General features: G+C 48.1%; 11 protein-coding genes across 11 annotated transcripts; 5 read left to right on the top strand and 6 right to left on the bottom strand.

Annotated features, from left to right (window-relative positions):
- Positions 1-522: 522 nt before the first annotated feature.
- On the top strand, positions 523-1,439 carry N7518_001298 (uncharacterized protein; the record flags this gene model as incomplete). The annotated part of the gene is made up of 2 exons (XM_057182226.1): positions 523-839; positions 992-1,439. 2 exons carry the CDS (start codon positions 523-525, stop codon positions 1,437-1,439), a joined length of 765 nt encoding a protein of 254 aa, XP_057043676.1.
- Positions 1,440-1,644: 205 nt separating this feature from the next.
- On the bottom strand, positions 1,645-2,371 carry N7518_001297 (GPI anchored serine-threonine rich protein; the record flags this gene model as incomplete). The annotated part of the gene is made up of 3 exons (XM_057182225.1): positions 1,645-1,990; positions 2,086-2,184; positions 2,253-2,371. The coding sequence occupies 3 exons, from the start codon at positions 2,369-2,371 to the stop codon at positions 1,645-1,647; spliced, it is 564 nt and encodes a 187-aa protein (XP_057043675.1).
- Positions 2,372-3,210: 839 nt separating this feature from the next.
- N7518_001296 (alanine--glyoxylate transaminase) lies at positions 3,211-4,628 on the bottom strand (the record flags this gene model as incomplete). Its single annotated transcript, XM_057182224.1, has 2 exons — positions 3,211-4,279; positions 4,330-4,628. Coding segments are annotated over 2 exons (1,368 nt in total), but the record flags the coding sequence as incomplete, so codon positions are not given.
- An 865-nt stretch (positions 4,629-5,493) lies between these two features.
- Positions 5,494-6,259, top strand: N7518_001295 (vacuolar protein sorting-associated protein 29; the record flags this gene model as incomplete). Its single annotated transcript, XM_057182223.1, has 4 exons — positions 5,494-5,550; positions 5,601-5,615; positions 5,677-6,090; positions 6,143-6,259. 4 exons carry the CDS (start codon positions 5,494-5,496, stop codon positions 6,257-6,259), a joined length of 603 nt encoding a protein of 200 aa, XP_057043673.1.
- A 1,066-nt stretch (positions 6,260-7,325) lies between these two features.
- On the top strand, positions 7,326-8,151 carry N7518_001294 (polyadenylate-binding protein; the record flags this gene model as incomplete). Its single annotated transcript, XM_057182222.1, has 4 exons — positions 7,326-7,406; positions 7,540-7,796; positions 7,858-7,945; positions 8,002-8,151. 4 exons carry the CDS (start codon positions 7,326-7,328, stop codon positions 8,149-8,151), a joined length of 576 nt encoding a protein of 191 aa, XP_057043672.1.
- Positions 8,152-9,012: 861 nt separating this feature from the next.
- On the top strand, positions 9,013-12,086 carry N7518_001293 (NEDD4 family E3 ubiquitin-protein ligase; the record flags this gene model as incomplete). Its single annotated transcript, XM_057182221.1, has 10 exons — positions 9,013-9,032; positions 9,101-9,123; positions 9,205-9,243; positions 9,309-9,414; positions 9,475-9,608; positions 9,680-10,931; positions 10,984-11,277; positions 11,335-11,472; positions 11,530-11,925; positions 11,987-12,086. 10 exons carry the CDS (start codon positions 9,013-9,015, stop codon positions 12,084-12,086), a joined length of 2,502 nt encoding a protein of 833 aa, XP_057043671.1.
- A 1,518-nt stretch (positions 12,087-13,604) lies between these two features.
- N7518_001292 (uncharacterized protein) lies at positions 13,605-14,179 on the bottom strand (the record flags this gene model as incomplete). Its single annotated transcript, XM_057182220.1, has 2 exons — positions 13,605-13,995; positions 14,061-14,179. The coding sequence occupies 2 exons, from the start codon at positions 14,177-14,179 to the stop codon at positions 13,605-13,607; spliced, it is 510 nt and encodes a 169-aa protein (XP_057043670.1).
- A 784-nt stretch (positions 14,180-14,963) lies between these two features.
- N7518_001291 (uncharacterized protein) lies at positions 14,964-16,412 on the bottom strand (the record flags this gene model as incomplete). The annotated part of the gene is made up of 5 exons (XM_057182219.1): positions 14,964-15,538; positions 15,591-15,737; positions 15,806-15,962; positions 16,033-16,284; positions 16,335-16,412. 5 exons carry the CDS (start codon positions 16,410-16,412, stop codon positions 14,964-14,966), a joined length of 1,209 nt encoding a protein of 402 aa, XP_057043669.1.
- A 777-nt stretch (positions 16,413-17,189) lies between these two features.
- Positions 17,190-18,728, bottom strand: N7518_001290 (MFS transporter; the record flags this gene model as incomplete). Its single annotated transcript, XM_057182218.1, has 1 exon — positions 17,190-18,728. One exon carries the CDS (start codon positions 18,726-18,728, stop codon positions 17,190-17,192), a length of 1,539 nt encoding a protein of 512 aa, XP_057043668.1.
- A 460-nt stretch (positions 18,729-19,188) lies between these two features.
- On the top strand, positions 19,189-20,388 carry N7518_001289 (FAD-dependent oxidoreductase; the record flags this gene model as incomplete). The annotated part of the gene is made up of 3 exons (XM_057182217.1): positions 19,189-19,217; positions 19,270-20,010; positions 20,061-20,388. The coding sequence occupies 3 exons, from the start codon at positions 19,189-19,191 to the stop codon at positions 20,386-20,388; spliced, it is 1,098 nt and encodes a 365-aa protein (XP_057043667.1).
- Positions 20,389-22,239: 1,851 nt separating this feature from the next.
- On the bottom strand, positions 22,240-23,841 carry N7518_001288 (glycoside hydrolase family 76 protein; the record flags this gene model as incomplete). The annotated part of the gene is made up of 4 exons (XM_057182216.1): positions 22,240-22,815; positions 22,901-23,350; positions 23,422-23,669; positions 23,742-23,841. The coding sequence occupies 4 exons, from the start codon at positions 23,839-23,841 to the stop codon at positions 22,240-22,242; spliced, it is 1,374 nt and encodes a 457-aa protein (XP_057043666.1).
- Positions 23,842-26,128: the final 2,287 nt, after the last annotated feature.

Here is a 26,128-nt window from a genome sequence, read left to right as displayed (position 1 = left end):
AGAAATTTCGTTTTCACCGTGTAGCCTTTTTGTAGCGAAACGCCCTACTCTTCCTAAATAGTAGTAATTATTACCTGCTACTAGAAATATTCCCGGATCGTAGCTATGCCTACACTTATACCTATACTTTCGAATAGTACTTCACAAAAACAGTTATGTTAAAACTTTTAAGGAGGTTAAGACCGTTTACGTACTTAGGAGAGTCGGCGATATACTACTAGTAGCGACGAAGGAACTCTACCTAGTTAGAAGTAGCGTTTGGCGGCTCTGCCATATCAAATCCGAATTGGGCTTAGTTGCTTTTATTTTACTCCAGCTTGGCAAGCCAACCGACGCCAATCAACAAACACAACAACAACAAGGCGCGTAAGAAGACCAACAACAGGTTCTAGCCTTGTCACATCAGCCATAAAAGCTGTCGCAAGCCCAGGGATCTCCTTCCTCTTTCCACTTGTTTCCGACAGCACAATCTAGCAGAATTCAACGCCTACCTCGCTATCGTGACCGACTGGCGGACACAGTATGAAGCCCATCACATCAGAGCATGAGCCCCAAACGACGCAGTGGGATGAAGGTCAGATTTACGTTAAAACCTGCCATAACGCCACTCGGAAGGCCCTCGCTCTCCTTCTCTCTCGCAGCAACGAGAAAAATCTGCATATCACTACCACTGAACTAGAATTATCTTCTGGTGATCCCCTAGACTATGGCCCTCGCTTTGTGAAGCCATTCGCCCATGATAAAATGAGAGAATATGTGATCCGTGAACAACCTTGGGATGAATTCGATATCCACGGCCTGAATATCAAGGATATCCCGAAATTATATCAATACCGGCGGTGGCTTAACGCGTGCCAGGTGGTCAAGGCCTTCCATTATTCTCTGGATAACTTCTTTGGTGATAATGTGCCGGCTTATATCCTTGATGAAGAGTAAGTCGCTGAGTTATTATACTATACAATACCTTTATCTAACCATCCTTACTATATAGCAACGATCTCGGCTCTGTATATGCACCCCAATGGCAATGGAAGCTCGCAGGCTGGACAAACGCGAAGAAAGCGTCTCAGCCCCATATCAACGCCTTCATAGTTGATTCACAGCCTCACCTTATTGATCGCCTTAACTCGGGTGAGGTATCTATTTCCTATGGCTTGATCGCTAAGCGCCGACTCGAAGATGGATATAACGACCACCGATACATCCCTATCACAGTCTTTTCAGTATCGGATTTTCAAGTCCGTATCCTTCAGATCTGGCACGACAAGCAGAATCCCAAGGCTCTTCAAGTCCGTTCGTCGCGAATCATGGACTTTAAGGATGGCATCCAAAATAACTTAGACGGCTGGGTCACCATCCTGTGCTGGATTGCCGGAGAGTCCGTCGGAGATACAAGAAACGGAACTGAAGTTGTTCAGTCATTCGGAAATGATGCGTAGCCCGTTATGGGACGGGCAATTGTTTTCTTTTACTACTGTGCAGTTTGTTACAATGGTTTGTTTTTTTTTCTTTGGGTCCGAGTTCGTGCGTTACTTAGTTGAAGAAAATGTCAGAGAAAAAAATAAAGTACATTATGTGCATGGGAGAATAGGCCTAGGACGGTATTCATAGTATATGGTACACACAGTAATATTAAAGATAACACTAGAACGAAAGAATGATAACTAGTGCAAGACTTAGAAAACTCAAGCAACCACCCATCCTCAAAACAGAAGCAGATCCCTGTTCTGGACGAGGGATCGAATTAGCCTCCAACCCACTATACTGCTTTATCGGATGTTCCTTGAACTCATTCTCGGCCTCAGAGTCGGAAATTTCCGTTCCATCCTCAATATCAGTGCTCCTCGTAGCCGCAGCTCTACTAGAGCTTATAGCAGATGCAGCTGTGGATGTCGATGTTGGCGCATGTGCTTTAGCATTAGCGCAGTTTTGTTGGCGCATGGATTCGGCGTCCTTTCTCGATGTGTCGTTAGGACAGTTATTATAGCAGCTGAGGTGGTATTAGTGTCAATTTGTTATTTGTATGCGCGAAGGTGGTGTATAGAGTAAGTTTTAGGAATTGTCGAGGGGTTAGATGAGACTTACTCCAGGATATTTGTGCTACTAGTACACTGGCAATTCCAATCGTCCGGTGCGCAGTTTGCCAAGGTAGATTGCATTGGTTGAACACATTGCTGCAGAATGCTATTTGGTTAGATAGTCAGTATCTGGGCTCAATTTGGAATGCGTATGCGTAGATCGACCCAACTTACTTGTCCGATACACATGTAGTATTCACCACGTTGTCTGCTAATGTGGCTGTCGTTGTGTTTGCTGAGGCGAAACTCGCGGCTGCTAGGATAAATGGGAGGATGGGTTTCAAGTAATGCATCTTGTATAGATTTTATATTAAGATATGATCAGGGTTAGAACGCTTCGCTACTTTATGGATGATAATATAAGTGAGCAGACGTACAGGGGATACAGCAAATAAAATGAAGTCCACTGCTACATTCTATCAAAGACATCACATTCCACTCCTACCACCTTCATATTCATCTCAGGCGTAACCCTATCGAAAACCACAAGGAGATTCTATGTGGAAATATAGCCCTAGTTCGGTTAGCGATGCGGGAACCGTCCACACTATAGTGCTACGCGAAACATTGAAGATCCACCGCTTTTATTCAAGACAGGGTTGCTCTGCATTGCTGTCTAGGGGTGTTGCAGGGGGGTCTTGGCATATTTCCAGCTTATCTGATACTAAGTAGGAGCTGACAAGGGAAAATTTAAGACTGCGAGGAGTAATTCCTGGCACAATATTACATTCCTAACTGTGACTGGCTGTTCAATTTCTATCCCTACAAGTCTGGTGCATTCTTCGGCTAGTGCCTTGGGTATGGTTAGACGCGCCAATAGGGAGGATTCCAGAATGTGGAGGATCGGTGGGTAGCTGCAGATTAGAAGGTTTGCTTCTTGTTAATTCAGGGCTGTAGGGATTATAAATGTTATGGTAGGTAAAAGAGAAAGATTGATGCTTCTATGCGATATATGAGCTTCCATAAAATCACAGGGTCATGATGCTATGCAAGGTAGTTTCTGAAACTGAAATAACGAACATTATCAATAATCAATAATTCATTGCAGTAGTTTTACCAAAACTGATCTACAAGGCTTACTCTAGACAAGTCTGAGTGATCCTATTTACATCGATCTACCGGAGTACAGCCCTTACAGACCCTTAGCCTGCTTGGCCTCGGCCAGAGCCTCCTTGAGCGCTGTCAGGGCATTGTCAATGTCACCACGCTTGGGATCAGTGACACTGACACCCATGTGGCCGAACCGGATGTACTTAGTAGCAATCTCCTTGTGCAGGCCAGCTGCAAAGATGACACCCCGCTTGAGCAGACCAGGCAGGACATCAGCCGGAACCAGACCCTCAGGCAAGTAAATGGCAGTCATGCCATGAGCCTGGCATTCAGGGCGGGAAGCGACCTGCTTCAGACCAAGCTCGGCAACAGCAGCCTTGACCTTATCCGAGACCTTGGCGTGGATAGCGAAGCGGGCGGGGACATCAACGGTGATCTGGGTGAGGGTGGTGTGGAGGGCGTGGACGAGCTGGGTGGGTGGGGTAGCGAAGTAAGAGGCCTTGTTGTTCTCGTAGTTCTTCATGATAGGGAGCCAGTTGGCGATAGAGGCATAGTAAGAACTAGGCGGGGTCTTGCGCGACTGGGCGGCTTGGATGGCGCGTCCGGATGTCATGACGATGCTGAGACCGGGTGGGCAGCCGATGGCCTTCTGCGAAGCTGTGAGGACGGCATCGAGATCCCACTCGTCGAAGGCGATCTCCTCCGAGCCGACACTGCACACGCCGTCCACGACCACGAGGGTGTCTGGGCTGACGCGGCGCACCAATTGTGCTACGCCCTTAACGTCGGAAAGGACGCCGGTCGAGGTGTCGACGTGTGTGAGGGTGATGACCTTGTACGACTTCTCCTTCAGAGCTTGCTCCACTTCCTCGAGCGAAGAGCGATCGCCGATGGGTGCCTTAAGGTGGGTGACGTTAGCACCATATGTCTCGAGGCACTGGCCGAAGGAGTCGCCGAAGTATCCGGTGTTAAGAACGAGGGCGTTCTCCCCGCGCTCGATCAGGTTGGCGGAGACAAGATCCCAGCCCAGCGTGCCGCTTCCGGCGATGATGAAGGGCTGCGCGGTGGGGTTGGTGGATTGGAAGACCTTGCGGACGAGAGTTAGGGTCTCGCCGAAGACCTTGACGAAGCCGGGGGCGACGTGGCTCTCACTGGGAGATTTAGTTGGTTGTATATTGTAGCATAATATATTGTGACTCACGCATAGTGGGACATAGACTGGAGGACGGCATCGTCGAATTCGATGGGTCCTGGGATCAGGAGGGTGTTGTGAGGGGTTTGGATAGACATAGTGGGAGTTGGTGAGAGAGGGGCAGGAGGAATGGAGCGGTCAATGGGTTTATATTCGATGTCGTCGGGAAATAGTGAATTTCTTTCGGTCGAGAAGGGAGTATTGAGGTCAGGCAATGGGAGACGCTGGTCCAGGTGTCTGGAAATCAGGCTCAAACGCTCCGTAGGCGATCTGGACGCCAGTTTTCCGATTGCGGCGAGCCGCGGGGTACTTTTTCTTCGCGTGAAAGGGGATTGGAGGAGTTCCCGAGGGTAAGGAGATTTCGGGGATCACCGCCGAGTGGATTGGCCGAGATTCCGAGGAGAATTCGATGATTTGTTGACTCGGACGATAGAACCGAGGACGTGCGAAGTGAGACTTGGGCTATATATGAACTGAGTCTTGTCTCCGAAGGTGTCTGTTTTTCTTTCGGGGTTTGACGTCGGAGAAAGGAAGGCCGGGCGGATCCTACCGAGTGAGATTTCCAACCGTCTAAGTCTTACGCCGTATGATTTCTTCTATGGAGGGTACTTGGGGATATGGGGCAATATCTGGGGTATTCTGCAGGATGTTTGACATTTTATATCATCCTGAAGTATATATGCTGTACTCCGTACCGTTCACTCACATATATTGGAGATTGGAGTATCGAATACTACACTCGTTCTCTCGTTGAATGTCTATATAATATCAAATCCAAATGCCGATGTCTGCCCGGCAACTGCTACTCTATTCGATTGTCGAACCCCAATGTAGTATTCTCCTCCGGCGACCTCCACCAAGAGTTAACCCTCGAAGAGAGGTGTAGCATATGATTGGACTCATCAAACCGAAAAGCATTCGGACGAGACGTTCGGTCTGATGAGCCAATGCGAAAGAAAACCAAGATCGAGATGGGCTTCATAGAGCAGATAGCGCTAGCCAGATTCGGACATAAAATAGGGCTTAGGGCATTGCTTAGTTGCTCTTCCCCGCGAAGCTCCATCAGGCTGAAGCCAACAGGCGTTGTTTCTTTCTGGCTTTGCTCCGATTTCCGATTCCCAATCACCGTGGATGGACCATTGATCTTCATTGACCCCACACGCACCATCCAGGATGACCGCCCGTTTGGTCTTGGTCATTGGTGACCTGTTCATCCCTGACCGAGCTCCTGTAAGCTGTCCTCAGCTCAGCTTCACTGTCTCCGCTAACACGTCGTCTAGGATCTTCCAGCCAAGGTCCGTCTGTCTTTTGCGTCACAATCTACTCCAGCATGCTGATAATGACTCTCGATTCTAGTTTCGCAAACTTCTGACCCCTGGCAAGATCGGCCAGACCCTTTGTCTGGGCAACTTGACTGATCGCGAGACCTATGATTTCCTCCGCGAGGTAGCCCCGGACCTACAGATGGTCAAGGGCGACTACGATGTCGATTCTCCCAACCTCGCTCTCTCTAAGATCGTGACTCATGGCAGTCTACGAATTGGCTTCACTCATGGCCACACCATCGTGCCACCCGCCGACGCCGAGGCACTGCTTATTGCAGCCCGCCAGATGGATGTCGACGTCCTGCTGTGGGGTGGTACCCACCGCTTCGAGGCATTTGAGATGGAGGGCCGGTTCTTTATCAACCCGGGAAGCGCAACGGGTGCTATGAGCTCGGGCTTCTGGCCAGATGACGAGGAGCCTATACCGAGTTTCTGCCTGATGGACGTGAGTTGCCCTGCCGGATTTGAAAGATAGTGTACATGCTGACTCCGAATAGATCCAAGGTGATGTCCTTGTGTTATACGTCTATCAGCTGAAGACCGATGCCAATGGGGTAGAAAATGTGGCTGTTGAGAAGGTCTCCTTCCGCAAGAACCACCCCCCGGCTTCGTGATGCCGTCCTTATAAGTTATGCCTATTGTCCTCCTTTCCCCTCATCCGTGTACATAATTGCCTTGGTGTTCGCCTGATCATACGTTCTTCTCCTTCTCTCTGCCTTGTAGCAGATCTCATGCTTTTTCAATTTGATACATGATACCTTGAATCGATTCATTTCCTCAAAATCTTCTATGATATTGCCATCTATTCTTACGGGCTGAATTCCTCGCTCTGATTTCGTTTCGTGATTCTCTTATGTCTTCGCGCCTCTCTCCTAGGCCATGGAGTTTCTGCTTATCTATCAAAATTTCAACACATACAACAAGTGCATAGGCATGATAACTCAATGGTCCGAATTTCTGCACCCTTGAACTACCCAGGATTAAACTAATATCCAATGGAGAGGAACAAGATCATGTCAAACACAGGACTGTATAAACACCAATGGTCTATGACTTTTCCACTTCGTAATCCTTTTCAAGTTGCACATACATACCTGTATACATATATTTACCTGTCTAGTAGACGGTGAAGAGTTCAGATGATTGAAATATCATGCCGATGTACTTTTGTACAGACGGTGCTATACAAAGATACTCAATTTCTCCACTTTTTGGAAGGCGAATGTTTGTATTAGTGTGGAAAATATACAGCGTATTTTACCACTAGACTATAGCAAAAACCACGATCCCTATTTCAGGCCTAGGGCTATATCCTAGTCTGACATTTAGTGAAGTAAACTCTGTCGAGTGAGGCTGGAAGTATACCGCCCGGCAGTATGCCAATTTATCGTCGGAAAGGCGCTATTCCCGAAATAGAAAGCCTCTCATTGCCAAACCCCAGAACTTCAATTCTCTGCCGCCTAGAGGTCTTGAACAGAGGGATCTAACTCATACAAATCACCTGGGCCATTCCCAAGTTCAAGCAACTCAATCCCTTCGTTTTCATATACAAAATTTGAGGCGTAAAGATTATACCGACCCTCGGAGAGCTCTGACTTGCTCCCCTCATCGGTATTACCGGCGCGTTCACCGACCCTTCGAATACCCCCAACTTAACACTTTTCTTTTTTTACCGACAAGATGGCTGCTGAAGGTCAGGAGATTCCAGTGGAGGTCAAGGCGGAGCAGATTCCACACCAGGAAGATGGTGCAGATGACGAGGTAGGGTTGTTCCGCTGCATTGAAAGCAATTCCACTCTTTGTTCGAGATTTTTGGGTCATTTCTTTCATACCAACGTCGCATACTTTTTCTCATATACAAGGCATACCCCGCTGACATGATTGATTCCTACAGGAAGAGATTGAGGCCATGAAGCGACGAGTGGCCGAGATGGAATCCGAGGCCGCCAAGCTGCGCGAGATGCAAGCCGACCTCGACCAGCAAACCGAGAGCCTTCAAGAGAACAAGGAAGATATTGATGCGCGTAGCATTTTCGTCGGCAATGTCGACTACGGTGCTTCGCCGGAGGAAATTCAGGCTCATTTCCAGAGCTGTGGTTCCATCAACCGGGTTACCATTTTGCTGGACAAGTTCTCTGGCCAGCCCAAAGGGTGAGATCTGAACAGACGGACGGGAAAATATAGATGGATGTGATCTGACAACGCGCTGCAGTTATGCCTATGTTGAATTTGCGGAACCTAGCCTAGTCGCCCAGGCTCTGGTGTTGAATGAGAGTGTCTTTCGCGGTCGCAACTTGAAGGTTGGTTTATAATTGCTGGTCCTATTCTCTTTACACTCACTTATGTCGAATAACAGGTCGTGCCTAAGCGTACCAACCTGCCTGGGATGCACCGTGGCCGTGGTCGTGGCTTCGGCCGCGGTCGTGGCCGCGGCTTCCCTCGTGGTGGTGGATATCGCGGTGGTGCTCCCTACCGGGGCCGAGGCCGTGGTTTCTCGCCCTACTAAGTGTTTTGTTTGAGCGTGCTTCTGGAAATCCCGGGTCTGGTGTCCGATTTCAGGACCGGAACTGAATCCTCTCCTCATTTTCTCTATGTGTGGGTATGGAGTTGTGGGAACTGTGCTGTACAATAATTTCCGGGCAAAGAATTAGCAAAAAAAAAGAATACGAGATGAGATTTGGCTATTGTTGGCTTTGGGAGTTGTATTTAATGTACACGGGGGTATAACAAGAAGGGTTGTGTATTATATAGGGTACAGAGTACAGGGTACATACCATAGTACCAATGGCGGCATATAAAGAACTTCGAACATCATCTAAATCTGGTTGCCTAAACAAAAAGTCGTAACTCTTACCAGGATAGCTGGGGTAGCTGGCATAGCTGTGATATTCTCTTATTACCATCCTATTAATATCAAATTGCCACTCTACCCGCCCACACCCGCTAACTAAATTTACTCTATTACGTATGCTTAGAAGGTAACCTGGGAAAAAATTGAATATGGCTTTCTAGGGCTATACAATATTGGTTAATGTAGTAAAATGATAACGAGATTATAATTCAACGTTAGAAATCTACCGTGCTCAGCCCCAGGAAGTACTGACCGGGTATCTCGTACATAGTGAATACGTAGTCCGAGTACCTGCGCCATACAAACCCCGGGCGCACCTAACGCCTAACCCTTTCTTTCTCTTCCTTCTCCTCTCTTAACACTACTACCACCCATCACCAAACCTGCAAATCACCAACCTATTCACGCTTTCCAGGCTTTGACCCTGGGCGAACTCGGTTTGGTCCTTCTCCCCCTCGTGAATGTGCGCGCCCGCGCTGTTCTTTGGGCGTGATTGATCGGCGCTTGTAAAGCATCATGGCGTCAAATCTCCCAGCGTAAGTTGGACTCGCATCGGGCTCTGTTCTAATCTGGATCTTCAGATCATCGCTAACATGCATTATAGCCAGCCAAATCTCCGGGTCACAAGTAAGACTGTCATTCCGTCGAATCATCGTGGGACTCTGCGGGGTTCCGCATCCGTACAAGACTAACATCTCTGACATATAGTTATCGCGGCTGACGGCTTGTACAAACGCGATGTCTTCCGTATGTCGTCTCCTTCGGATCGGTTGATCGAGTCCTGCGGGGTTGAACTGACCACCTCTTTCTAGGATTCCCCGATCCATTCGCCGTCGCTACTGTTGGAGGAGAGCAAACACATACAACTTCGGTGATCAAGAAGACTCTGAATCCCTATTGGAATGAGCCGTTCGATTTGTACGTATCTGCCCGCTGTCAGGGGAAAGGGTGAACCTTATTAACTATGGATCTTTACAGGAGAGTCAATGAGGACAGCATTCTTGCGATTCAAATCTTCGACCAGAAAAAATTCAAGAAGAAGGATCAGGGGTTCCTCGGAGTCATCAATGTTCGCATCGGCGATGTCATTGACTTGTCGATGGGTGGTGATGGTACGTCCGCAGAACGCCGATCGCGAGTCAGAGAAACGTGGGCTAACCTGACGGCCATGTGCCCCCCACAGAAATGCTTACTAGGGATCTGAAAAAATCGAACGACAACCTCGTGGTTCACGGAAAATTGATCATCAATCTATCGTCAAACCTCACCACCCCGCATCCGAACCAGAATGGACTCCAGCGTCAACAGGCTCAATCATCGACTTCCAGCGGCCTTGTGCCCCAGGTTGCAGCACCAACAGCTCAATCGCAGGCTGGCCCCAGCAATACCGATACGACCCCTGCCGCAGCTTCAAGTTCATCATTGCCCCAGCGCACTCCGACCACCGGTCCTCCAGCCGGCGCTCCTCCCCCGTCGAATGGCGCCCCAACCAATCCCCCTGGACCTGGCGCCCCATCTCGCGCCAATCTCAGCTCCTTTGAGGACAGCCAGGGTCGACTCCCCGCCGGATACGAACGGCGCGAAGACAATTTGGGACGAACATATTATGTGGACCATAATACGCGCACCACGACCTGGTCACGACCATCGGCCAACTATAACGAGCATGCCCAGCGTTCGCAGCGCGAAGCAAACATGCAGCTCGAACGTCGGGCCCACCAGAGCCGAATGCTTCCAGAAGATCGGACCGGGGCCAATTCACCCAACCTGCCTGATGCCCAGCAGGCACCCACACCACCACCCGGGCCTAACGCAGGAACCTCTCTCGCAACCGGAGCCCCCGCCGGGTCTAACGCCGCCGCGATCTCCATGATGGCGACGGGAGCCACCACTGCAGGCACAGGGGAGCTTCCGCCAGGCTGGGAACGACGAGTGACGCCCGAGGGACGGCCCTACTTCGTGGACCACAACACGCGCACGACAACATGGGTCGATCCTCGTCGGCAGCAGTACATCCGCATGTACGGCCAGGGACAGACCACAGGTGGCGCAAACAACACCACCATTCAACAGCAGCCCGTATCCCAATTGGGTCCTCTTCCCAGCGGCTGGGAAATGCGTCTTACCAACACTGCTCGCGTATATTTCGTCGACCACAACACCAAGACGACTACATGGGATGATCCGCGACTCCCCTCCTCTTTGGACCAGGGTGTGCCCCAGTACAAGCGTGACTTCCGGCGCAAGCTGATCTACTTCCGGTCCCAACCTGCATTGCGCATTATGTCCGGACAGTGTCACGTTAAAGTCCGTCGTAATAACATCTTCGAGGATTCATATGCCGAAATTATGCGCCAGAGCGCATCCGATCTTAAGAAGCGCCTAATGATCAAGTTCGATGGCGAAGATGGTCTCGACTACGGTGGTCTTTCACGGTATGTTCCGTTCTTCTTTCTCCGGTATCAGTCAAAATGCTAACTCTCGCAGTGAATTCTTCTTCCTCCTCTCTCATGAAATGTTCAATCCTTTCTATTGTCTCTTCGAGTACTCTGCCCACGATAATTATACCTTGCAGATTAATCCCCACTCGGGCGTGAACCCCGAGCATCTCAATTATTTCAAGTTCATCGGCCGAGTGGTTGGTCTGGCTATCTTCCACCGTCGTTTCCTGGATTCCTTCTTTATTGGAGCTTTCTACAAGATGATGTTGCGCAAGAAAGTCAGTCTTCAAGATATGGAAGGTGTGGATGAGGATCTGCATCGGAATTTGGCATGGACACTGTGAGTTTGATACGTGCCATCTTATTTTGAGGAATTATTATATTAACACCATGGTAGGGATAATGACATTGACGGAATTGTGGAACTCACATTTTCGGTTGACGATGAGAAGTTTGGCGAGCGTCGCACCATTGATTTGATACCCGGTGGCCGGGATATTCCCGTCACCAACGAGAACAAGCCACAGTACATTGAGTGAGTGGAACAAATCTTACCCTTTATCATGATGGAACCCCGCTAATCATGTCGCAGGTTGGTTACGGAATGGAAGATCATGAAGCGAGTCGAGGAGCAGTTCGACGCCTTTATGTCCGGCTTCAACGAGCTCATCCCACCCGATCTCGTTAATGTCTTCGACGAGCGCGAACTCGAGTTGCTCATCGGTGGTATCGCCGACATCGACGTCGAAGACTGGAAGAAGCACACCGATTACCGCGGCTACCAGGAGCAGGACGAGGTCATCCAGAATTTCTGGAAGATTGTCCGTACCTGGGATGCCGAGCAGAAGTCTCGTCTTCTCCAGTTCACTACTGGTACCTCGCGTATTCCTGTCAACGGATTCAAGGATCTGCAGGGATCCGATGGTCCCAGACGGTTTACCATCGAGAAGTCTGGCGATCCTGCTGCGCTGCCTAAGTCACATACTTGGTATGTATCCGATCCTGGTTTTTATATCTGGTCTATCATAGCTAACCTTATTTCAACACAGCTTCAACCGTCTTGATCTCCCTCCTTACAAGACGCACGATGCTCTCGAGCACAAAATGTCTATTGCGGTGGAGGAAACGCTTGGCTTTGGACAGGAATAGAGTCTATTGCTGTTACCTCTACTCTGCCCTCTTACTGTACCTGGATCTCTCTCCCTCTTCCCCTCTTGCAGCGTGCAATGCAGGATTTATTCCCTCTCCTGTTCTGGATTATTGGTCTTGTTCTTTGTTAAATGTAACCCACTACTCACGAAGCTCTCGTTTTTTTTTTTACAAGCCAACCAAACCAACTTTCAATTTCTGATTTTCTGGGTCATTGGATTAGGATAGGATCTAGGGCTGGAACCTTAGGGAGGTTAAGTCCATTTCTTCTTTTCCGGTTCTTTTTATCGTTCTCCTTCTCCGGGAATCCAGCTGTACCTTTCCTTTTCCGTCTTGTTTACATCTCCCTCGAACTGGCTACACATACTTACTCATCCTGGATCTTCCCACACTCGTTCTGTATTCAATATTCTACGTAGCAAAAAAAAAAAGAAATCCCTCCATCGAAGTCTTTCACTTGTCTTTGTCTTAATTTACACTACTACCCGCAGCAACTCCTTTGATAGCAGTGGCTGTCATCAGTTGCGACCCGCTTCACACGTATTTTTGATTGGTCGTGTATCGTCTAGTTTACAATCTATGGTCTACTAGTATCGAATAAGCGTAGCATCATTTATTGCAAAAAGAGCATTAGAAAAGCCTGACACCTTGATCACAACAATGAACTAATGTATTGAACCAATATTCTCTCGAAAATGTGTCAATCCTGATGGTTGATATGCCATGTTATCAATTCAAACTAGTGCCCTGCGGTACTTTCCACGTGCAATATCTGGTTAGTATTTATCAATTGCCAATATTGTAAATCTTTAGCCTAGTCAGGCTTGTATCCAGTAGCTATACATGACCAGTTAGAGATGAGACTGAAGAAATTACCAAATTGGGCGGTATGCATGCATCTATATCCTCTGTTGACCCCACTTTGACTAGTATTGAACAGTAGCTTTATCGATGCAAAATCTATCTAATATAGTATAAGAATACTATCAAGGTGCCCTACGTAAAATGTTGGACGGCATGGAGCAGAGATGAACTGCTCTACAGTAGCATGCCGTTAGTGTAGGGTGATGCCCTACTGCTAGGTTCCATACCGTCCGTCTGACATTTCGCTCATTTTCCCCTTCTTGTCCTTGAGGTACTGTTCGTTTCGCGCTACATTGTTTTTTTACCGCGCAAAAATATATTAAGTAACCGATTCCAGTAATGTAGAACCTAGCTTCTAACAAAAATCTCATCTGGCGACAAACTATGAATTTCGACATCTCCCGCCCTATAGACCTCCAACTGCCAATCACCGCAGATTTTGCCATAGAAAGGGCCCTAGCTAGGCTATAGTTTTCACCTAGGTAGTGAATTAGTTGACTAACTAAGGATATGCAGCTTATATAACTGCTTTCAATGTTCGAGGGTTACATAGATAATGAATCGATTCCTAAATCACTGTACTTTGAGATGGTCGCCTTGATATAGCAACAAACTCGCACACACACACAGACAGTCACAGACAGTCATCAAAACTCAAACATTCAGACCAGCAGCGACAAGCGACAATCCAACAAGCAGGGAAATTTGCACTCCAATTGCTCCAGTACCGCTGTCCTCATTTCCAGCGCTGGCAGAAGCACTCGCGGAGGCACTCGCGGAAGCACTATCGGCAGTACTGTCGGAAGCACTGGCCGACTCACTGGTGGAGGTACCCGTAGAGGTGCTAGCGGAGGCGCTAGACGTCTCGGCCGGTCCATCGCAGTGCCAGTGGTCGCCATGCGGCTCGCAACCAATAGACTCGGTAGGACTAGGGCTTGCCGGAGAAGCTTCCGCAGAAGTGGTGCTCGCTTCGACTTCGCTTGCAGTTGATGTAACCGAGGAGATGACCGAGGAGACGGCTGTTGAGGCTGGGCCATCACAGTGCCTATATAGAAGAGTGTTAATGAGTACCCTCGAGTAATAGACATCATACGATGGGATAGAACATACCAGTGGTCTCCGTGGGGCTCACAGCCGATTGAGGCAGTAGGAGATGGACCGGGGTCCTGAGTAGAGGCCGCGGATGTGACCGAAGTCATCATTGCGATGAAAAAGATGGAGAATCTCATTGTGGCGAGGTGATTTAGGGCTGTACACAATGTAATGACGATGGCGAATGTTGCGAATTCAGAGATCCGCTGCACAGGGTCCGTACCCTTTATACCTGCCACTCCGCCGAGAGAGCAGTATTTTGCGAGGCCAAGACAAGTGGGAGTCTTGGTGCCCCAAAGGTTCTCAAATAGCCTTGGCAGCGGAGGGGATGTCTCATGGTATTGAACATATAATTGGCCTTGCAGTGGATGGTCGTGCATGTGGGTAATAATGCTTTATTAGTGAGCGCTTTGCTTTTCTTAGGTATATCATTGGCCGTCTTGGAAGGTCAGAGCATACAGTCCCTGCCGATCCCAGCTTGCCAAGTGTTGATGCTTTTATTGTCCGAGGAGAAATACCATATTCTTAGTGTAAATTTCGAGTCCAGAATACTCCATTCGCTTAACGTGACAATCCTTTACTATCGGTCGATATTGCTGAGCTATGGTACCGGCATCACCGGAAACCTTGTAACCGAGATGCTGTCTGTGCTAGCTAGTCAATGTGGGCTGAGGTAAAAGGGGCATCAATATGTTGGCTATGGGAAAATAATTCATTTATCGGTTAAATTAGGTGGATAGCTCACGAGATATTGTGTGTCAACGCAGGTGGTTCGTAACTAGCCCTATCCCGTATGATGCCTCCCGTTTTTGAACCAACCAGATTGAATTCAGATGATATTCTGGTAATAAACAGCTACTTTGTTATTTTGTAGAATTGTAATAGACAGCAGCAACATATGAAATAGCTTTTATTCCTGTTCTAGTGCTTAACAGCCTCCCAATACTGCGCCTGATATGCATTTTTATTCAACCCGCGCTCATTTCGACCGTATGCTACCTCCAAGCCTCGCACTCGCAAGTCAGGCAACGTGGTATTTCCAATTGTGGGATCTGTCTCCTGAAACTCGAATCCCATGCCCTCACTCACGGCCACTATCTCGTCTAGTGATAACTGTACAAATGGAGCGGTACCATACAGTAAAGGACCTAGGTTCACCCAACGGCCACCAGGACGAAGAAGTCTGTGGATGGTCTCAAGGTATGATACTAGGTTCCGCGCGGTATCGATAAAAAACAAGGTCACGATGATATCGTATTGGCCTGTGTGCTCTTCGAATACCGTAGTGAAATCTCCCTCTATGAGCAAGACAGATGATGGGTGAATAATTTGGTTTGGAAATGTAACGGAGCGCTGGAGATCATCGGTCGTCACTTGATGAGACCACCAGTCGATGTATGGGTGGAATGATACACTGTTAGGGGCTGAGCGACTGGACACATAACGGTATGCCAGATTCATGTATGTTGACCATTCATTCATGGTGACCTCAAAGCCTAATCTCCAATCAGCCAATGAGACTTCCCCATATAGAAGTTATGTACTTACCTCCAAGATTGTCAACCTCATGCGCCAGTCTTCCCAATCCCGCCCCAGGCAACAGCACTCGCAAGGGTCTTTCGTTCGCCCGTGGTGTCTGGGCGAGCGATTTCAAGATACACCCAAAGGATTGTTGACGTTCTTCTTGGCCCTCATCTGCCCAGTCACGCACAAAATGCTTCATTCCCTGGGAGACGCTAGTCTTCCAGCGGACCGCTGCTGACTCTCGCTTTCTTCGACGAATTCGTCCAGCTCGGATTGACTGATATTGTAGAACCAAAGGCCGTGGTCAACAATAGATCTGGCGAGTTCGTTGTTTGTATCGAGCAGATGTTCCATTGTGTTGAGTTTACGCGTGTAGTGGATGGTTGATTCGAGCAACTAGGCCAGTTAGCCAAACCCACTTAAGACCCGCAAAGAAAAAACAAGAGGAAAGAAAAAAATATCGTACTGTTCTCTGCTGCTTTGGGACATTTTTGTAAAGATTTCTCCATCGAGTCACCTCGGCTAGGCTTTTGTCTTTGTAGCGGGTATATCCATGTAGGGCAGTTAACAATCGATGTCGAGGGTGGGTAGAGTCCCATTTCCCACTAGATCGTTGAAGATTCTGCAGTAGACGCGTGTGCTCTTCATTATGTGTGGACAATGGCACTGGGTAATTAAATGTAGTAGCATTGTAAGCTTCAACTTCATGGGAGATGCCCTACACGACGTTAGTCCTGAGTAGTATCAGTTTCAGGATATTGATCTAACCTTCAACCACGGCGAGAGATGAATAGCAAATCCCGCCCATGCCACGCATATGAATATGAGAAATGCTTCACGCAGCATGTTGACGGAATTAGGGAATTAAAAAAAGCGATTGGATGGAGAATATATCGCTCAGTAAACCTTTATGCGAGTGACTGCCAAGCCCGCCAATCCCTGCCCAGCCCTACCCTCTCAAGGTCCTCGATGCCAAGAAAACCATTGAGATTTCCGAGACATGGCACAACAGCCAACAGCATGGACGGATTTGCGGAAACAGAAGACATATAACAAAATGGATGGATGATTCGATGGGTTCTCGGGCGATGGAATGAGACATCCCTTTCCAAATTCATTATCGAGGGCAACAGCATCGAATAGTGACATTGAAACCCTTCTAGATCAGACCATGATTTGGAAGTTCCAAAAGTTTAATAGAGACTGTATTACCGAGGTCCAAGCGTAATAAAAGTGGTTCTCGCGATGATATTCAAGCTGAGACGAAACACCACCATCTGGTAGTGGTGAGCTGCATCCGGTAGACTTAGGTCTAGATGATATAGTTAAAAGACGTTAGATTAACACACCGATGTTCCTTTGGATCTTTCATAAATAATCGTTTTGTCGATCTTTAACCTTCTAAAAGGATATACTCTAATATGTTATATGTACGGGGTACGAATCGGTAAAAGAAATAATGCGTACATGTGAATTTTCTCTGTATAAACAGGCATCATCGAGCATGACAAATTTTGGAGATAATTGCAAATTTTAGATTCTATGCGAAAAAGCGGCTTTCCTCCAAAAGGTGCGCGCTGGGAAGTCTTGATCGTGCTGTGAATTCAGCTAATCGAACCATCCTCACCTCGCCTGGCTGTTGCGGTGCTTGCACGTGGCCCGGGGCTCTGGTAGATATTTTGCTGTGACAGATAATCCTGAAGCAAGCATGAGCAGGAGTATCCAGATCGCATGGCCTCCAGCTAGCTGTGTCCTCGCCCCCAGAGCGAAGAGGCTGGTGAAGAGGGCAGGACAGAAGGCCCTCAACGTACAAGAACCAGTCAGGGCCAGTGCGTTCAGCGTGCCTAATACCCTCGGCGAGGGTGAGACGTCATTCAGAACGAGCTGGATCGCCGTGAAGCTCATGCTGACTCCGCATCCAATCGCCAGCCCGAGCGGCAAGAGAATCCAAAAGGCTTTAACGGATCCATCTGTGCCCACCCGCAAAAGTACGTTACCAAGAGGGCAGAGTAGGAAGAATAGCGGATAAGCCAAAGCGCAGAGACGTATCACTCCGTTCGACCCTATCCTCCTTTGCAATGGGGGGAACACCAGGAGGAGCCATGCAGCCTGCGAGGCGCCGTTTAGACCCATCATCAACGAAATTTGCAGAGGGGTAAAGTCGTACCCTCCGAGGTTTACGGGGGTGAACCAAAAGACAGGAATGATGGCCGTGTAAGCGAAGGCGAGGACCATGATATGGCCGTACGTGTATAGGACCATACCCACCCCTGGGGATTTGAGAAGCTGCAATGTCGATAGGTCACCGCTCTCGGTCAGCGCATCGGATGTCGCCTCCCCGCCATCGCGGTCCACGACAACCGGCTCCTTCTTCAACGTCTCTTCAACAAAGCAGGCGCTAGATACAGCAGCGGTGGCTCCGATAAACGCCACCACGAAGCTCGAAAGCACGTAGGGATATTTTTCGAAGAAGCTGACATTTCCGAAAACTCCAGGGTACTGTCGTACTGGGTCAGCAAGTGCACCGCCCAATAAAGGCCCCAGGAAGATGCCCAAGTTCCCACTGAAGGCGAACCAGCTGAACGCCCGGGCCTGCGTACTGGGCGTGCTGTGCTCGGCCACCATTGTGCGGATGGTGACGATGGTCCCAGCAAAAACCCCAGCAAGACATCTAAACATGATCATCTGCGGTATGGTCTTTGCGAGACCAAAAAGGCCTGTAGCCACGGTCACGCCGAACAAGGAGGATACCAGGACGGGTTTGCGTCCAAGGTGGTCGGCTGCTCGGCCCCAGAATATCATGACAATAGCCTGCGTTAGGGAGAACATTGACTCGATGAGTCCGCTGTAGAAGCCGACGTCCGTGTCTGCCACGCCCCCGTTGTCCTGTACCATTTGGCTGACATAGGGGAAGATGGAGAAGAAGGCCAGGGGCTCGACTACGCGCGCATAGCAGAGTAGCAGAATCTGCAACTTGGGCAAGGGCTTTTCCTCGTCGTCACTGTCGCTATCTGGCCCTGGCGAACTGTCCAGTGTGTCTGACGTGCGCGCGTCAGCATACTTGGTCTTGCTGGTCCCTAGGAGAGCTGTAGTCTCGTTTACATGATTCGCCTCCTCGTCTACAGCGTCGAGCTGGCTGTCTGTCTGTGTAATTGCGACCATATCTAGACGTGGGAGCTGCGATGCGGGGGTGAATTCGGGGGTTGGATGGCGAATCCATTCAGATCCACACCGCTTTCGCGTCGCGCTTAACGCATTTATTGCAATGGCGATGTATCTTTGAGGAGATCATTGTACATTTTTCCTCATATTCTACTATGTATGCTTTTTAAACTATGTCACACAGCTGCTAGGCCGAAGTTACCATAACACAGTCCACAACAAAATCTCTTATACAACAATGTCTAGGTGGTTTATAGCCATTCTGGTTTGATTCGATTGCGCCTCGACAGCCACAAATTCCGCAATATGACTGTTCGGTGTGACTTGCCCCCGCGGCCGTGTCAGCCCTGAAGAATTTAGATGACTCACTTCGCAACATTTGAACCTGGACAATTGCATAGATTCATTCATAAAACAATCATTAGACCTTGGACTACCGTAAAGACAAAGAACAATCAACATGAGTCAAGGCCATGTTATCATCGTCGGGTGAGCGCCAAGTCTACTTTCCTTTTTCTGCCTACTAACGGCAATTCAACAGAGCCGGTGTTATCGGTCTCAGCATCGCAGTCAAACTATCCCAATACTTGAAAATCACCGTCATCGCGAGAGAGTTACCCGGTGACGTTGGCATTGACTACGCCTCCCCATGGGCAGGGGCACACTTCCGCCCCACCCCCGCAAAAACAGACGAGGAACGGAGAGAACAGGCCTGGATGCGACAAACCTACCAAGAATTCGAGGAGATCGCGAAACAACACCCGGAAGCGGGGGTGGATTTTATTCCCGCAGTCGAATATTTCGATACAGCCGACGCGACCTCATTCCTGGCAGAAGAGAATGGCTACACCACATGGCCGGACTTCCAGATTCTCGACCCTACCCAAGACCCCCCTCAACATCCATCTATCCAGCTAGGTGTTGCATATCGCAGTTGGGTCCTGAACTCGCCGGTTTATTTGAAGTGGTTACAGACACGCGCAGAGGCGCAAGGGACTCGGTTCATTCGCGCAAAGTTGACAGACCTAGAACAGGCTGTGTCTATATATCGGGAGAATATACCCCAGGATGAGAGTGATCACGTTTCGGCTGTTGTCGATGCAAGTGGAAGGGGGTTTAATGATCCTGACTCTTTCCCCTCGCGGGGTCAGTTCATCATCGTCTCGAATTACTGTGACAGAACTATCAGTCATCATTGGGGTGATGGTTCCTCTACGGTCATCATACCCCGGCCTCTGGGTGGTGGGACTGTTATCGGTGGCACGAAGGAGCCTAATAACTGGTATGTCTTGAGTGATTCCCCGAGGTTAGAGTGACGCTAACACTCGTTAGGTCTGAGGATATCGACGATGCTTCAACTGAGGTCATTCTTAAAAGGGTGAGAGATCTATGCCCCGAGATGATTGACGAGCAGGCGGATGGACTGGCTGCGACCAATGGGTTTGATGTGAAACAAGTCTACGTTGCTCGGCGCCCTATGAGACATGGTGGACTCCATTTTGCCTTGAAGCCAGGGAACCCTCTTCCCTTGATATCTTGCTACGGTGCTGGCGCAAATGGGTACAAAATTAGCTGGGGATTGGCAGGTAAGGTTGACGAGTTCTTTTCTGGATCTACACATAACGAAGCAGACGTCTACCAAAATACTCGGCCAATCTAAGGGTTTCAATATCTAGTTCGCTGGATGGACATACATTTAAAAGTTATACACGAGCCATGGCTATTACATTCGTGTCAAGGGTGCCCTAACAGTTCGCCTTCGAAATGTTATAGTTCAGTGGTAATGAGGGAGCCGATATGCTATATCTTATTAACCTTGGACGTGCTAGGCAAACTTACGAGTACCATTATCAAAGTCGTTTAACAAAATAACGGGACAAGAGACCTGTAACTAGTTATTTGTTTGATGTGTTTGCTTTACTCATAGGTCATATGACCGCTATACCCCTTCCAGTTGGCTGCAAACACGCCTCGTACTTTCCACAATGTTGACGCACCTCTGGAAAACTCGAAAATCCGCTCGGCTATTTATGAAGTCCTCAGATACTCTCTACATCATTCTTTGGGCCTTTTTATCGTGTATTACCCTCACCTATCAGAAATCATGTGCTCGCATGGAGAGAATGACGATGTTGAGAGCCGTGGACGCGCTATATCCGAAAATGATTCTCCAACTGTCACGAAGAACCAGACCTTAGGAACAAGTGAAGAATATCAAGCTATTTTGCCAGGTGAAATAGGCAATCCGGTCATCTATGAACCTTCTCTGGGTAAAACCTTGGCCCAAGGTTCGACTTCGTTGATCGTAAGACTAAAACCGGGGGTGATTGTCAAATGCCCTAGATATTCATGGTGGAATTCCGATACGGCAGATACTGCCTCCTTTGTCAAGGATATCAAGCACAGTTTCAAGGTTGAAGAGCGACTTTTCAATATCTTAGGGACACACCCTAGCATAATACGGTATGTCAGCCATACTACGCGATCGAATGTACATATTAATATCATTTTATTACAGCTATATTGGTACCTCCGAGGAACCGCGTGGACTACTCTTCGACGAGGCTAGAGATGGTAACCTACAAGATTACATTGACCAGCATAATGACGATATCGATCTAAATCTTCGTTTGAAGTGGTGTTATCAAGCAGCAGAAGCTGTGTACTATATCCACCAGAAGGGAGTCATTCATTCCGATCTACGACCGGACAATTTTCTATTACACTCTGATTCCAAGAGCAAGCTCAATCTCCTACTATGTGACTTTGGAGGATCGACAAATGGTGGTGATATAGATGGTGGGCATCTCCCTGACTCTGGGTTTTTCAATCCATGTAAACCATGGGTGTCAACAGCCTCTGTTGACATATTCAGTCTCGGGTCGGTCTTTTACACGATCATGACCGGCCACTGGCCCTATAAGTCCCCTGGGCCATTTAGATCCGTGGCAGAGAATAATGAGTACGAAGGACGAGTGGATGCTCTCTTTGCATCTCAAAAATACCCTTCGGTTGATGGTCTTGCTGGTGGTGCCGTAATAGAGGGGTGTTGGAGAGATAGATATAGTGATATGGCGTCGCTCATTAGAGACCAAAGTTTGTCTTTCGGTGCGATAGGAGCTTTGGGGGAATGGGTACGTATCAGAAGCACAAGGGAAAGGAAATCATGAATTGAGCTAGCTAGAGAAAGAAAGAGGAGATATGGTGTTGGTGTGAGCCATTCATGGACATGATATGATCTAGGTAAATCTACGATCTATCTGTCTACATAATTCGGCTTCCTGTGATTTTGTGTAGTTCTCTATGCCCGGGTATTAGAATACAACATCTATTCCATACTCTAGGTCTTCAAGTTCATTCCCCCGTTTCCAAACGCTATCCACCTGTGGGTATCCTATTTTGCTTTAGGTGAGTAAAAGATTTCGAGATGGTATGTACAAACATTATTAAGTCCCCTTCAGAACTCCGAGTCCTCTAAAAAAAATGCCAATTAAATAAATATACCGCCAAATTAAGCACCCAGCATCATCCAAACCATGCCTCCAGCCCAAGTAAAGACAAAGATCAAGGTCAGAATACTGGCACCGGCCTTATCCCCACTCGTAGTAGGCTTCTCCTTAACGTCATCCCCTCCTCCTTTCCCTTCACCCGCATTGGGATCACTGCTGCTGTTTCCGCCAGTCTTGGAAGTGACGGGCCCAAACGTGCCGGTGTCAAAGTTGATCATATTCGCAAGGAAGACATTCGTTGCGCTGATCTCTTGCTCCATTCCAGTTGTCCCGTCCCACTTGTTTTGATACCAAGTGATGCCGCACGTGTTGTTGTTGTTTCCCGTGCAGGACTTCGCGGCAGCTTGTGCGGAACTCGCGAGTTTGGGTTTGATCTGCGCTGCGGTATCGGGGACTAAGAGCGCGGTGAATGCAAGCCATGACGAGGTGAGGCCCTTGAAGAGGATCTCGTTGAAATTGCACTTCTTAGTGGGTTCACAGGTCGTGTCTTCGAAGATGCCGCCGGTCGGGAAGAAGGTTTTCAAGGTTTTGTCAAGGAGGCCGTCTACTGGGGTCTTCCACTTTTCATCTCCATTTGTCTGTACAGGTGGAGTGTTAATGTCTGCAAATAGAAGATTTGGGCGCATGTAATGGGTAAATGGCGAATATCCAGGTTCCACTCACATAATTATACATGTAGGCAGCACCCATCAGGTATGTACCGTAGTTGTAGCTCCACTGGTAGTTACCAACATCGGCGCAGTCATTTGCCATTTGCGTGGAGTCGGCAACATTCCAGGTCTTGTTGTTCACTAGCGGTGAGGAAGTAGACCAGTCCCAGATCTTCTCCGCCCATTTAGAGTATTTGTCTTGATTGGTGTAACGGGCGAGGCGCGCAGCGAGCTGGAACAGACCGCCGTTTGATACGGAGTTCTTCATGGTGTATCCGTCCTGGTACGGGAATATCTGCCAACGCAGACCACCACCACATGTTGTTGTATCCCATCGAGCGGTTTGGGTATTAAATACACCTTGTGCGAGCGAAAGCCACGAGAATTGGCCCGGGACATCAGGGAATTTCAGCTCGGCGGCCATCATAGCGGCGAGACCCCAGAACATTTGGTCATCATTTCCCTAGAGATTCGAGAATAGTCAGAGAACTGGTTATTCGTCGCGATATTTCGGAGTCGATGTATGGTGCTCACCAGGTAGCTACTATAGTTGCTGGGCATATAGTCGCCCTTATCGCCCGATTGCCACTCCAGTCCTTGGCTCGTCAAAGCGTTATAGGTCGTGTCACCGGTAAAGTGCCAGTATTGAAGCAACGCGAGAAAAAGAGCAGACCCTTCCCACCATTTTTCAGGGAAAGAACCAGGAATTTGTCCAGTTTCGTTGCCAGCATACCATCCCAACATGGAGTAAGCACTCGTACTTGCGGCATCTTTGATTGATTCTGTCCAATGATCGCGGAGTCAGTCCCATGACAACTTTTATCGGAAAATAACTTCGACTATCCGTGACGTACGTTTATTGCTGATGTCTAATTCGATCGCAGGCGTTAACGTTGAAAAGAGGAGTGTTGTGATGAGGCCATTAAGGATAGACCATGTTCCGGACAAGTGCATTTCGGCTTAGATCAATCATAGATGGTATCAATCTAAAATGAGAAGTGCTCGCGATTCGAAGTAAAATTGGGGCGAGACCTTGCTTGTCAAAGGAGGTTGGGGGTTGGGGATGCGGCGCAATAATTGATGTATGAGCAGAGGACCCCCAGCCTAAAAGTTCCATGTTAAAAATAGGTTTCAGGGCCTTATCCACTTTTCTGTGGGGGTTGAGGGTAATTAGCAAGATTTTGCTGGTTGTTTTCGCAAAGACCTAACCGACGATCAACTAGCAGATCTATCATATCGTTCGCCACTGGCTGAGCCGAGTATAGCCCGATATCGTTTGTATGCGTGCAGTCAACTAAGCAGTTCATGGCTGGGTAGGATAAGCATTAGCAGGTCAATTTATCATATTATTACGGGATAAAGTGAGTGAAAGCGACAGATCAGCAACAGATCAGCGACAGATGATGTCGAATAATATAGGGTCTTTGTTTTCGGATGGGCTAGGGCTTATTTAATTCCCCACTTTCTCGGTCACCATGCATATGCCAAGCCATACAACGCGTGTAAAGAGGGCAAGACAAGCTATTCGACGGATCCAACCAAGGAACCTAGACTTCTTGGCTTTTAGATTCAATGATTTACGCACATATTACAAGATACGTTTCACGCCAGCTTATGTATGACAGTCCCTAGCTACTAAGGTAGGTGATTGATATCTTAGCCTGAGATAATCTTGTCCTTCAACCTCATTTGATTGCGATCTCTTCACGCCCTAGAATGTTTCCGTTTTCGGACGTTTGGTAAATCACAACCGTGGACCCGGGGCAGAAAGAGTGGGGCCGCCCAGGGGTCTCTGACGTCAGAGGCGGGAGAGCCAGTTTTCTTCTTTCGACGATCGAAAGGGCTGTGTTTCGAGAAAAACCAGGGGTTTCACATGGGTTTGGTCATCTAGACTGGTTTCTGTACTTGTCTTTTGAGACTCGCCGAGGAATCAAGGATCTGACATGCGAGTCATCGTGAACTCCCCCGGAAAACCGAGGCAAACGGAAATAAGCGACCACAACTTACAGATTTATATAGTTAAGAGTTAATGTTTGTGAAAAGTAATTACCGAATCACTATTATTGTCTCCGGCGTAGTCTTTGAGCTATGCGACTGAAACCTACGGCCGAGACAACACCCCTTTCTAAATAACATTTATATGGTTCGCTCTCAACAGCCAAGGCACAGGTACACGACCGACAGCTGGTCGAATGTTGTTTCCAGAGCAGGATGACTAAGCGGCTATGTGACATGAAAGCACTCCCGAGGCCTAGATAGCAACGCAGACACCTTTCCACCTCTCTTCTCGGTAGTCACCCCATGGTGTTCTCCTCTCTAGCACCCTACTACTCCCAGTGGCGACTCTGCTCTCACACCTGTTTCGCAGGCAGGGCTGTCGGTGCCCCTATCCTAGGGACCCCTCTTCAATATTAACATTTTCCGCGATATGTTCGACCTCCACTAGTCAAGTTTTATTTAAAATTGAAAGATATGTATAGCTATTATAATTCAATAATCCAATTTTAAAATCTATACGATCAGTAGAAGGTCAGAATATACCGATTACAAGAACATTTTACCTCCGATTCTTCTCTAAGGAAAGGAATAAAGATAGCTACGAACAGCTTCAATATTCTTCAATTCCCATCTATGGCTATGTGTTTGCCTAATAGTAAAATTGAATCTCAGCCCGCCCGTAACTCGAAACTCGTGCTCAAAGTCCTTAAAGAGATGGTCTGATATCTCCTGATAGAGGGATCGACTATAACGCAAGATAGCTAAAGTAAAAGGGGTGGAATATATTTTATCGAAGACATATTCCTATATCATCCAACGAAGTTCAAGCGGGAGCTTTGCGAATGTTCCCAGTTGAGCAACGCCGGGATGCTGAGGCGCAGATTTGTCCTGGGCACAATCCATGGCGTTTTGTTGATTGTGTAAATTAGAGATGTGGAGATAAGCAGCTGGGAATATTTTTTAGCCACCATACCCCCGTATCTAAACCAATAATCACTAACCTTTGTGTTCTAGTTGGTTGTAAGGTTGTAATAGGAGGGATATACCAATGAAGCTTGATGAAATGTTTCAAAGGAGCAGATTTTGAAATTCAGATGGAAGCTAGGTTATTACTCTCAAGAAACATCAAGTATAGTCCAGCTATGAGTCAAAATTACTTGAAAGGGTTACGACCCTTCAAATCTTGGTTGGAAACTCTCATGCTCAACGTAGTTTAGTAGAAAAAGATCTGTCATGGATGTCA

This window comes from Penicillium psychrosexuale (genome assembly GCF_028828465.1).
Source record: "Penicillium psychrosexuale strain IBT 29551 chromosome Unknown utg000002l, whole genome shotgun sequence".
In the NCBI taxonomy this organism is placed as follows: Eukaryota; Fungi; Ascomycota; class Eurotiomycetes; order Eurotiales; family Aspergillaceae; genus Penicillium; species Penicillium psychrosexuale.
This window is presented reverse-complemented; position numbering and strand designations above follow the sequence as displayed.